The sequence below is a fragment of the Jaculus jaculus genome, chromosome 17 (genome assembly GCF_020740685.1).
Source record: "Jaculus jaculus isolate mJacJac1 chromosome 17, mJacJac1.mat.Y.cur, whole genome shotgun sequence".
Taxonomy (NCBI): domain Eukaryota; kingdom Metazoa; phylum Chordata; class Mammalia; order Rodentia; family Dipodidae; genus Jaculus; species Jaculus jaculus.
This window is the reverse complement of record NC_059118.1, coordinates 14,593,745-14,606,840: the sequence shown is the minus strand read 5'-3', so window position 1 is coordinate 14,606,840 and position 13,096 is coordinate 14,593,745. Positions and strand designations below refer to the sequence as shown.

General features: G+C 46.9%; 1 protein-coding gene across 2 annotated transcripts in view; it reads right to left on the bottom strand.

Annotated features, from left to right (window-relative positions):
• Positions 1-13,096, bottom strand: part of Stac (SH3 and cysteine rich domain) — a 153,606-nt gene that overhangs the window by 51,585 nt on the left and 88,925 nt on the right. For both annotated transcript variants that reach the window (XM_045136795.1, XM_045136796.1), the window contains 3 exons: positions 5,939-6,039; positions 3,893-3,974; positions 2,786-2,901 (listed from right to left, as the gene is read on the bottom strand). In XM_045136795.1, the coding sequence (XP_044992730.1) occupies positions 2,786-2,901; positions 3,893-3,974; positions 5,939-6,039 (299 nt within the window). The remainder of the gene's footprint in view (positions 1-2,785; positions 2,902-3,892; positions 3,975-5,938; positions 6,040-13,096) is intronic.

Below are 13,096 nucleotides of genomic sequence, written 5' to 3'. Positions count from 1 at the left end.
GGCAGATAGAGAGACAGAGAGAATGGGTGCGCCAGGGCCTCTGGCCACTGCAAACGAACTCCAGGCGCGTGTGTTCCCTTGCGCATCTGGCTAATGTGGGTCCTGGAGAATCAAGCCTCGAACCAGGGTCCTTAGGCTTCACAGGCAAGTGCTTAACCACTAAACAATCTCTCCAGCCCATGTTCCTGATTTTTAATAAAACTATAGGTTTTTTTTGTATGTGTGTACACATGTGGTTTGCATGTGCGCATGTTTGTATGCATGTGGGGGCACAGATGTGTGTAGGTCAGAGGACTACCTTGGGTTCCATCCTCAGAAAAGATGTCCATCTCTTTCTGAGACAGGATTTCTCATGGCCCTGGAGCTCACTGATTGGACTAAACTGGCTGTCCAGAGAGCTCCAGAGATCTACCTGTCTCTGCCTCCCTAGTGCTGGTGTGACAGCCCATAGTAGACCTTTGTAGTCTGCAGAGATGGATTGAGGGTTATAAAGTGCTTGCCTGCAAAGCCAAAGGATCCAGGCTCAGTATTCTAGTACTCACATACAGGTGGCACACGTGTCTTGGAGTTGATTTGCAGTGGCTAGAGGCCCTGGTGTGCCCATTCTCTTTCTCTCTCGCAAATAAATAGATAAAATACTGGGGTGGAGACATGGCTTAGCAGTTAAGGCGCTTGCTTGAAAAGAACACATGCTCAAGTCTCCAGGTCCCACACAGCCAGACGCAAAGTGACGCAAGTGTGCGGTGTCACACATGCGCACAAGGGCCTCACACATCTGGAGTTCATCCCCAGTAGCTGAAAGGCCCTGGTGTGTCCATTCTCTCTCTCTCTTTCAAAAATAAAATTAAAAAAAATTATTCATAACCTAGGTAACTCATGCCCAGAATGGTTTCTTAAATTCACTTTTTGCTGTCCTCCCCCAAACCATGCCTCAGTTTATATTCTAGAACATTTAAAAGCATGTTAAAGAAAACATAATGAGAGCTGGGCGTGGTGGCACACACCTTTAATTCCAGCACTCGGGAGGCAGAGGTAAGAGCATTGCCATGAGTTTGAGGCCACCCCGAGACTCTATAGTGAATTCCAGGTAAGCCTGGGCTAGCGTGAGACCCTACCTCGAACCCCCCCCCCCAAAGAAAAGAAAACATAATGATTTGGAATAGAAGGCGGCTTCCTAACAATGTGAAGCAATTGCTCCACGGCTTTAGGAGAACGGATGGCCTAGGGAGAAAATAGGTGTGCCAGACTGCTCCGCCATGTGGGAAGTGGCTGTGTCAGGGAATGGTGAAGGCCTGAAGTTCATTAACATCTCCTTAACTGCAGGAGAAGGCCAAATTACTTAAGAATACCAATTCATTGTTTCTGTTTCCTTCCACTGAGGCAAGTAGGACTTGGGGTAAAAGAGGCAGTGACAGGTAATTTAAGTAGAATTTGATTTGCCTTTGTCTCCCTGAAACTCTCAGAACAATGCCATCCGTGAGAAAAGAAAAAAAACCAACGAACGTTTCCTGAGGGAACCAAGGCCAGCAAAGCTAAGTGATGGTGAATGACGAATGACGTCATACTCATGCGCAGAGGCTGCACTTTCCAAAGCTGAAGTCAGGGGCCAGAGGGCCGGACCGCGTAGAGGTCATCTGGGTCTTGCCTGAAAGTTCCCAACCTCGCAAGTGCCGTGTCACAGGAACCAGCAGCTGGGCACAGTATGCCCTAAAGTGGCAATGTGAACGGGAGGGTCTTTTTCCTCTACGTAGGAGGATTGGTGGCCTTCTGAAAGGGCTGCGGATTTGAAGGCCCTCTTGGAGCATGGTTGGAAATTCCGAACAGGGCATCCAGAGGAAGAGTAACCCCAGGTCACTGCAACGTGTGGGCCAGTTTATTATTATTTATTTGAAAGAGAGACAGAGAGAGAGAGAATGGGCGCGCCAGGGCCTCCAGCCACTGCAAACGAACTCCAGATGCATAAGCCACCTTGTGCATCTGGCTTACGTGGGTACTGGGGAATTGAACCTGGGTCCTTAGGCTTCACAGGCAAGTACCTTAACCGCTGAGTAATCTCTCCAGCCCATTCCTTTCCTTTCCTTTTCTTTTCTTTCTTTCTTTCTTTCTTCTTCTTCTTCTTCTTTTTTTTTTTTTTTCCGAGGTAGGGTCTCGCTCTAGCTCAGGCTGACCTGGAATTAACTAAGTAGTTTCATGCTGGCCTTGAACTCATGGTGATTCTCCTACCTCAGCGCCCCAAGCGCTAGGATTAAAGGCGTGGGCCGCCCTGACTCCCCGGCAGTCTTTTTGGATCAGATAAAGCCTAAGGGAAGTATTTGGAAAGGTGAGTGCCCTTGGAGTGAGGTTCCCCCTGAGTTACAGGAAAAGCACCTCTGGGAAGGCTGGTTTTTTTTTTTTTTTTTTTTTTAATATATATAAAATCAAGGGATGTCCTCTACCTTAGAAAGGCCTCACAACACGTGGGAAGCCGTTTTCTCTGAACTGGGATGTAGCTGCAAGGAGAGAGGCAAACAGGGCTTTTTTTTTCTGCTCTGTTTGAGCCAAATATTCCCTATTGGTTGATGGACACACTTTGCAAAGCCGGCAGGAGGCTGGAGGAGGGCAGCTGCATGGGAAGATTCACGGAAGAGGGTCTGTGAGCAGGAAAGACAGGCTCTCTGAGTGTGGGCAGCAGAAAGATAACCCTTAGTGGGGAGAAGGGGGTGCAAACTTGGTGAGATTTCCTGCCCGAGGCCAGCCCTGCTCGGATACCCCAGGGCACCCGGGATGGAAAGCAAAGGCTGGTTACCGAGGTTCTGCGGGGCGAGTCGGAGCCGCTGCCGGAGCTGCTCTTCTTGGTCCTCTGGGCCAGCGACGTGCCGAAGCGCAGCGTCTCGTAGACGGGGTCCACCTTGTTTCCACAAGCTGCCAACAGCAGAAAGGAGAAAGGCTCCCCTCAGAGAGCAGAAGCGGGCTGTCTGCAGCCGGGCCTGGCTCGCTCTGTAAGGTGGATGCCGCACAGGCAATGTGGACCCGGGCCCGGATCACCCAGCAGCAGTGGAAAAGGTTTTACATGCCATGTGCACTGCATGGAGGTGCACGTCTGTGGTCCCATCGCTGGGGAGGTGGAGACAGCGGCGCTCCCCGGAGCCTGCTGGACACCTGGTCTAGCCAAATCCGTGCACCCCAGAGCCCTTGCCATAACAAATCAGCTAGTGTGGGACGGGGGTGGGGGGGCACTCGATACTGACCCCTGGTCTCTGCACTTACATATTTATGTGCATGCATGTGTGCTTACACACATGCAAACATGCTTACCACATACACGCCAAAAAGAGTACAGGGGATGGAGGAATGGCTTGCCGGTTAAGGCGCTTGCCTGTGAAGCCTGAGGACCCAGGTTCTACTCTCCAGATCCCAATACGCCAGACGCACAAAGGTGACGCACAAGGTCGCATATGTGCACAGAGTTGCCCACGGGTCTGCAGATTGATTGCAGTGGCTGGAGGCCCTGGTGCGCCAGTTCTCTCCCGACCCCTCCCATAGAAAAAGAGTATGAAAATTGACCGCCTTCATCTAATGGAAAGCTTTATGGTTTATAAATTTCTAGTTTAACATCAGTCCCACCATAGGCATAGAGATTTTCAGGAACAGAAAATAAAATAAAACAAGCAACCAAACAACAACAACAACAACAACAAACCAAAAAGCACACACATGTACACAGAACTTAAAATTCAAAAGCAAATTAATGAATTTATAAAACTGATAAACCAATAAGAAATCAGAGGCAAACTAAAGGATATTGTAAAAGAAGTCCATTGCCAGGAGTGGGTAAGAATTAATATTCACCGAGTTCCCATTCTCAGCATGGGCTTTTAAATATGTGCGCACATGCGTCACGGTCCCAACTCACCGATGGGCATGACTTCTTTAATGCACCCGAACTGTTCGTGAATGAGCAAGGGGGAGCTGTAGTAACGTCGGAAGCCCTTGGGCTGCAGAGAGAATGAAAAAGAGAAGGGCTTCATGGTTACAGAAAAAAAATGGAGAAAATGGAGAAAACCATGTAACAATTCTAAAAATAAAGCCAGCTGTTTTTTTTTTTCTCCTTTTCAAGTGCTGATGTGTCCTATCAATTTTCTAGTTCACCACTGAGGGGAAGGGGGAGGGAAGAGCAGCTGGCGACAAGCTTTGGTTCGCGCAGAAGGCAAGCTCCCGGCCTCACCAGCTCTGCCTCCCGCCGCCTCCTGACACCCCCCTGCAATGTGCAGGAACCCCATTATTTCCCAGGGCATCAATGCACCGCTTTTATGTATTTCATGACGGTTTTTATTTTTCTTTCTCTTGGGTCCTTAAAATTATGAAAGTTCAGGGCAGGGGGAAGTAGAGCTCAGGGAAGTCCAGAGGACCCTTGTATTTATTCAGAACATCACCAGTTTCCCAGTCTCTGCTCTCTCCACATTCTGATGTTTTCTGGCCTCTCACCCAGGGCCTTTTACCTTTGTGGACACCATATTCTGGGAAAGCCGAAGGGGCCGGAACAAGACAGGCAGGAGTTTAAGAGAAGGGACCGCTGCAATACAGAATTAGCTAGGGGACTTTGCAAGAATCAGGACTTACTGCACTCCAGGGCAGGAGGGATATAGGTGACCTGGTTCCTGCAAACATCTTGGATTCTCTCACTTGGTTCTGGAAAGCACTATCTGTCTTTGTGTGACCACTTCCAGTGATTGGAGGAGGTAGGGACGGGTACAACTACCCAGCCCTGGAGGAAGGTCTTGGGGTGACATTCTACTGTCAGAACACTGTCTGCACCTATCCTGAGTATTTTCCACAGAGCCATCAAAGATAATGGGATTTAATTTCCGTGATGTGACATTCTCAGGAGATGGTTATTTATTCTCTGCGGTATGTGCAGTCATCCTTTGACCATGCTGGTTTGAAGGACCTTCAAATGTTCTCTGGGTCACAACAGGACTGAGGCCCACGCCACTGAGATGGCTTAACCAGAATGCTCCAACATTGTGATGATGGCCTTTACTCTGGCCAGCATGTTTCTCTCACTCTGAAGTAGGGTCTTATCACTATGTGCAAATCTGTGAGGGGTAAACTCCAGGCCTGGCTTGGCATCCATGGAGCTGAAGGTTAGTGAAATGTGGGGTAACAAAGCACCCTACCTTGCCTCTGGTTGAAGGGGCTCCTGTGATGCATTAACTTCCACCTTGAGAACCTGAACCATCTCGGGATTAGAGGCTTATGTTGTTAGAGCTGAGGAAAGCCCAGGTGGGGAAAGCTGACCACTCGGTCAAGGAACCTGACTCTTTTCCAGTGAGGCGCATTTGAGCATGGGCTTGACACAGCTCCTCTGAAGGACAGCCTCATTGGGTCATTGGGGCAGGCAGGAGAGCTGGCCAGGGAGTTCTGGGGGTTACATCTGGCATTGGTCCTGTGGTGGTTCGAATGTAAAATGTCACCCACAGACTCATGTGCTTGAATCCTTCATCTGCAGTTGCTGGCGTTGTTCGGAGGGCTTGTGGAACCTTTAGGAGGTAGAGCCCAGCTAGAGGAGGTGTGTTGCTGGGGTGACAGGTCTTGGGGTGTTATAGTGTAGCTCCACTTAGCCTTTTGAGTTTTCTACTTCCATTCAGTAGATGTGAAAATGGGGTGCTGGCTGTCTGCTCTGGCCATGTTTTCCCCCACCCATGGCAGACGTCAAAAGTGAATGCCAAATTGGGCGTGGTGGTGCACACCTTTAATCCCAGCACTCGGGAGGCAGAGGCAGGAGGATCGCCATGAGTTCGAGGCCAGCCTGAGACTACATAGTGAATTCCAGGTCACCTGGGCTAGAGCGAGACCCTACCTTGAAGATACAACAACAAAAATGTAAGCCAGAATAAGCCCTTCCCTTCCATAGGCATTTTGTCCCGGCAATGAGCAGTTGGCGGCGACAAGCCCTTACCAGCTTGCCCATGCACCGCTGGGGAGCGAGGCCGTCCACACACTTGTGGTGGACGCCCATCTTGCAGGCGCGGCAGCGCAGTCCGTGCTTGGCATTTGTTCCTGTCAGGCACATGGAAAACTCTGGTTAGAGACAACCTGCCCTATTCTACTGACCGATTTCCAATTGCTGAGAAAGATCTACGCCTCTAGCTAGGTAATTCTTTACAGGGATTTTTTTTTTTTTAAATAGATTTTATACATTTATTTGAGGGAGAGAATGGGCATGTCAGGGCTTCTAGCCACTGCAAACAAACTCCAGATGCCTGCGCCCCCTTGTGCATCTGGCTCACGTGGGTCATGGAGAATTAAACTAGGATCCTTTGGTTTTGCAGGCAAACGCCTTAACAGCTAAGCCATCTCTCCAGCCCCTGGGATTTTTTTTTTTTTTAATGAAATTTCCACAACAACAACAAAGATAGATTCTGTCCCCTACACCTATGTTTTTTTTTACCTCAGGTATCAGCTCTGGTTCTCTCTACATTTTTTTCGTATTCATGTGCTAGTAAATCTGAGACATCTTTACTTTATTTGTTTCCTTTTTTTAATTCAAGCTAGTAAAATCCACATTAAAAATATTTATTTGAGAGCTGGAGAGGTGGCTTAGCAGTTAAGGCACTTACCTGAGAAGCTTAAGGACCCAGGTCCAATTCCCCAGAACCCACATAAGTCTAATGCACAAGGGGGTGTATGTGCATCTGGAGTTTGTTTGCAGTAGCTAGAGGTCCTGGCACACCCATTCTCTCTCTGTGTCTGCCTCTTTTTTTCCCCCTCTCTTTCTCTCAAATAATAAACAAATCAAATATTTAAAATTATTTATTTGAGAGAGAGAAGAAGAAGGGATGGAGGGAGAGAGAGAGAGAGAGAGAAAAGACGGGGAGAAAGAGAAAGCATGGGCATGTTAGGGCCTCCTGATGCTGCAAGTGAATTCCAGACTCATGTGCCACTGGAGACTTGAACCCAGGTCATCAGGCTTTGCAAGCAAGAGTCTTTAACCACTAAACCATCTCCCCAGCCCTAAAATCCACACTCTTTGCTGTCCATATAGGTTATCGTTTTCTCCTCTCCTGATTCTGAGTGATGATGAGTCTAACGTAGGATTTGGGCTCTCAGAAAACTGGTGAAGATGGATGGCAGGGTATGTGGGAAAGGAGGCCCATAGTCTTCCCATGGTTAGGGAGTGCGGGACTCTGTCAGAAACCACACGTGCCTAGGGAAATAGGAAGAAGGCTGGTTGCCACAAAACCTTTGGTGCACAGTCACGTGGATCCTGAGCCAAGCTTTGCCATTATGGGGTTAAAAAGGAAGGAGGCAGAGGGGGGGTAGGAGGCAAAGAACCAGCAGCCTAGTAACTGCGGTGCTGCACTGAGGCCCAAGACAGGAGCAGTGGAGGGAGGCAGGTAGGCTGGGGGACCTCCTGTGGGTGGCGGGTGGAGGCTACAGGACATTAGACCTGGATGCTTTCTGCCTCCGTGCAGTCCAGAACAGGAGTACTCAGAACAAGTGGTGCCAGAAGGAAGTGGTCAGGCCCAAGCAGATGACCAGGAATCGCAACACTTTAGAACCCAGGAAGGAAATTGAGGGAGTCAGGAGAGGATTTCTCTCTGGAACCCTTTGGGTCCAAGTCTCATCTTTCTTCCATGTGCCACAATGCAAAGGGTTGGAGGGGCTGTCTTGTCAACTCAGTCCCACCTAAAGGTCTTCAGGGAGACACTCTGCAGTGCCTGGCTTGTGTTTCCTGGATCTTGTGGGACACATGGATGTGGGTTGGGAAAATGGTAAGGTGACAAAGTTGGGTGATAAGCCTGTGAGGACAGATGGCTTTGCAAGCATGGCTCTCATTTGGTAGGAAAGGGTGCAGGAGGTCGGAAGGCGTGTGCTCCTCGGGACCAGCCGCGAGTGACGTGGAACGATGCCCAAGAAAGCCACCTGCAGGGGAGCCCACTCCAGCAATATGGTCTCTAGAGTGGAGGGGTGAGTGCAGATGTGTCCGTGTTAGGGTGAATCATGAAGCCACAGGCATCACACTGAATACTGTGGTTGACTATAGACCTGCAAGGAAGATGTGACAAAATCCATCCTTTTCCCCACCACTCTCCCTCATCGTCACTGTCCATAGCCCCCTTCATCTGTTTTTGCCCTTTTCTGTTCCAATTTATAGACAGTAGCCTGAGACATACTTTAGAATTATAACTGCATTTCCTGTCTCTCTCTTGCTTAGAAGGCTCTCAGCAGGTACCCCTGTCTTTTTGTATAGTGTGTGTGTGTGTGCGTGTGTGTGTGGTAGTATATGTATAATATATGCACATGTATAATGTATATGCCTAATGTATGCACATGTATAATGTAACATGTATAATATATGCACATATGTGTGCCTTATCTGCACAGGTGCTGAGGCCAGAGAACATTGGGTGTTTTCCTCTACCACTCTTCTGCTTGTTTCCTTGAAATGGAGTTTTTCACTGAACCTGGAGCTACCATTTCAGCAAGCCCCAGTGATTCTCTTACCTGGGCTCCGCCTGCCCCAACCCCCTACAACTGAGATTACAGCCACATGTGGCCGTGCTTAGCTTTTTACAATGAATAAAGTAATAAATTCTTCCGTAGTTGCATGTGTAGCGCAGCGATGGTGACTGGTTCAAGACAGTTTATGGAAACTAATCCTTTGACAGTGTTCGAGAGCTTAAAGGGGCCACCAACATGCATGATTTAACCTGAACGCTAAGATGCTAGAGGATCTAAGAGGGAGGATCGTTTGCCCCAAATCCGAAGAGATCCAGCCTACTTTTACTCACTCACTGCTTAGCTCAGATATTTCCTGGCAATTTTGAGGGGTTACTTAGCCTGCATGAAGAGGAAGCTGGTATTTATTACCTAATACAACAACGAAGCACAGAGGATCTGAAATTCACCTGGAAAAAGCAGCGGACCACAAGGCATCGCCTGAAAGCTCCCTTCTGCAAGCATCGCTGAGCACAAGGCCTGTGTGGGGCTACAACTGCCCACCGAAAGCTGAAGTGACACACGCGCGCTGTGTTTACCGGGTGCGTGGCGTGTTCTGAAACGCGGGTGTAAGAGCCCCTTGCTTTCTGAGAGCCGCCGCGTAGCTGGAAGAGCGCTATGTTTTCAAAGGCTGGGCTTGGAAAGCGCTTCGCTTGTTTTTCATTCCCTATTTTGTGCCTATGTGGGAAGGCAGGCATGGACTTCAAAGAGGAAAGTAGTTTCATTGTGTTCTATATTCTGAAACTGTATCATTATATATGTGTATTCCCATACGTGTATGATTATATATGTGTATTCCCCCTCAGACCCAGCCATGGTGATTTTGGCTTCTCTGTCGGTTCTCATAGTCCACTGCTCTGTATGAGTCAGACCACCGGCAATTATTTGGTTTTAGGTGTTCTCATTTCCACAGTGCGATAACAAGCATGACTGAGGAGGAAATTGTGCACGCTGAAGTCCTGAGAACAGCTCAAAGGAATGACTCACACCGCAGCCGTACCGTTAGTTTATTGTAGCAGGACTTGGAGAAGCCACTGTCTGACTTTGTTTTATTGCTCGTGACTTCCACCACTATTGCCGCATGTCTCCCTTAAGCCTGAAGAGTGGGAAATACTTTTATATGTTTATTTATTTGAGAGAGAGAGAAAGAGAGGGAACAGGCATGCCAGGACCTCCTGCTACTGCAAACGAACTCCAGAAGTGTGCACCCCCTATGCATCTGGCTAATGTGGGTCCTGGAGAATTGAACCTGGGTCCTTTGGCTTCACAGGCAAGTGCCTTTAATCACTAAGTCATTCCTCCAGCCCGAGAAATAGTTTTAAACTTTAATATGTCCATGCTGCCTCTTCAAAGTTAAGAAAGCAGATGATATTTCTGAAACCTAAGCTACCTCGTCATCAAATGAGAACTGCCTGCTTATGACCAGGGTGGATAATAGAACCCTATGAAAATACAGGCAGTCCTTGAATTATAGTGGGATTATGTCCTGATACACTCATCACAAATCGGAAATATTGCCAGTCAAAAATTGATTGAATACTCTTACCCAACCATGCATACTAGCTGATGTGAACAGTGCACATAGAGAACTGGTTGCTTATCTCGTGACCAGGTGGCTGTCTAAGAGCTGCACCTCCAAGCCGTTGTCCAGCATCGTAAGAGAATGTTTTAAAGTTGTGGTGCTGGGGAGAGAGCTGGGGGTAGAGGGCTTACCTTGCAGTCATGTTTGAACCCCAGTACCCATGTAAAAAGGCTGAGCATGGCGGTGTGTGTCTGTAATAATCCCAGAGCTGGGGAGGTGGAGACAGGAAGATCCCTGGATATTACCAGCCGGTCAATCTGGCCCAATTAGGTCAGTGATTTTTGTCTCAGAGGAGGTGGGAAAACCTTCCTGTGGGTGACACTTGAGGCTGTCTTTTGCCTCCACATGCACACATGCATGCATGTCACCAAGCACTCACATATACATGGGCATGTACACACATATACACAAGAAAGAAAGAAAAATAGTATTTTACTATTTTACAGCTATATTGGTAATTGGCCTGGGAAAAGTTCAAAATTTGAAGTACAGTTTCTGCTGAATACATTTGACTTTTCCATAATAACACTGAAAATTCAATGTACAAGGTCTGTGTTAGGTTTAACTGCCTGGAAACAAAGATGTCAGTGGATTTTGGGAATAGTCACATGAACTATGTCACTTGGTCATGCTGAATCCCACCAAAGTTACCCTGTGGGAAATAATAGCTTCCCATGCTGAGCAGCAAGAACAGAGGTGAGTTGAACATCGATTCAGGAGATGGGAAGCCAGTGGAAGCTCATAGGAAGTTTAGCAGAAGACATGATCACTGGGGTTCTCAGGAGCGACTTCGAAACTGGAAGACCACAGAACTTCAAGAAGAGTCAAATTCCAAGTTCCGACAGAAAACAATTTCTGACCTAGAATTTTATATTCAGCCAAATTACCAAATACATGTGAAGGTAGAATAAAGCTATTTTCCAAACTTTAGAGATTCAGAATATATACTTTCTATGTGTTCTTTCTTAAAAATAAATGAAAAAAAAAAGAAACTACTGGACAATGTGCTTCAGAAAAGTGATGGAATAAGCTAAGGGTCAAACAACAAAAATCAGATGCTGGGAGATGGCTCAGCAGTTAAGAGGCTTCCTGGGCAAGCATTAGAGCCTGAGGGGTCTTGAGACCACACAGGGACAAAACTCCAGACCCAGGTAAAGCAATTAGGCATGGCCACATATTTCTGTACTCCCAGTCCCACAGTGGGACAGAGACCCCGGAATCATTGGGGATCCCAGAAAACCAGTGAGAATCAGGATTAGTAAGAGACTCTGGCTAAAACAAGATGGGTGGAAAAGTGATGGAGAGGGGCACCCGACTTTCTGCTGCAGCCACTGCAGATGAGTACTCTCTACAGTAGATGCAGTGTGTGTGTGTGTGTGTGTAGATACTGTACACACAGATATCTGATGTACTGCAAATACAGGTGGCATTGAGGTAAGGCAGATCCCCTCCATAACAACTCTGCAGTACCCCCAGAATGGAGCTACAAGATGAAGTAAGGCAATAGACGGGAAGAAAAAGAATTTAAAAGTTTGTTGGTGTCTGTGAAGTCTGGATTTTTATAATAGAAAGCGTTTAAAAATTATAAACATGAAAAGTTAAGAAGGTGAAAAGGTGGTTTTTAATTTGAGGGAAAATAAAATACACACAATGAATGAAAGAAACATAGTCATAGTATAATACTAGAGTCAGAAATTAACGATAGTTATTCATAGTGTCTAAAGTGACCTTCTACTTAGCACAGGACTGTGATAACAACTATTTGAGAAGAAGAGAGCAAGGGAGAAAGACTGTGATATACCTCTTTTGTAAAGGTCAGGATAAGAAAGAAAGGAGAGAGTATGGTGTTAATAGCCCGAGAGCTGAATCCTTATCTTCTATGGCACAAAGCCAACAATTGTCTGATTAATCAATAAAGAGCAGCTGAAGCAATGTGTTGAGAAATACTGAAATAAATGCCAGGAGAAACAATGAGAGGATGAAAGAGGTTGCCTTTCAGAGTGAATCTGGGATAAGATTGTTTCTACTGGGCACTTGAGGACCATTTATCTTGAACTATTCTCATGAGCTATGGTGACAAGAGACAGATAAGAAACTTAGTCTCTGGAGACTGGATCAAGGTGGTCCCATGAGCTGGGAGGGGGGGTGTGGTGGTATATGGAGTTGAAGGGAAACCATGCGGGGGCATTTCATTCCAGAGACCATCGGTTCTTCCCTAGACACTGAATAGATCCAGGATGGCTTTAGGGGTTACAGTGGAAGGTTATCAAAAGTGCCAGTCACAACTTCAGATGGAGTGGGGGGATCCCAGTGCAAGTGAGGTTACTGGAGGTTACGCACTGAGCAGATTCATGATCACAGTATCACTTAACACTATGGATTACTGACCTGTTTTTATAGACCCAAATGCCCAACTCCCAGAGAAGTCTACATATAAAAAACTAAGTGTCAGGAGAAAATATTGGGATTTTAAAAACAAATATTTATTTATTTGAGAAAGAAGGAGAAGAGAGAGAGAGGGAGAGGGAGAATGAATAGGTGTGCCAAGGTCTTCTTTTGCTGCAAATGAACTCTAGACATATATGCCACTTTGTGCATATAGCTTTACGCGGGTACTGGGAATCGAATCCAGAGCATCAGGCTTTGTAAGCAAATGCCTTTAACTGCTGAGCCATCTCTCCAGCACTAAGGTTAAGAATTATTTCTCATCGCTTGTGGCTGAATATATATAAACAACTGGTCAGGATGTTTGTTTTCTATTTTGTTATAAGGTACTTTTATTTATTTTAAAGCAGAGAGAGAAAGAGGAGGGAGGGAGGGAGAGAGAACAAGAGTGAGAGTGAGAGAAAGGGCATGCTAGGACTTCCAGCTGCTGCAAATGAACTCCAGATGCATGCACCACCTTGTGCATCTTGCTTTATGTGGGTGCTGGGAAATCAAACCTCAGTCATCAGGCTTTGCAGGCAAGTGCCTTAATGGCTGAGCTATTTTTCCAGCTCCTCTTAAAAAACTTTTTTTTTATTATTTGTAAAG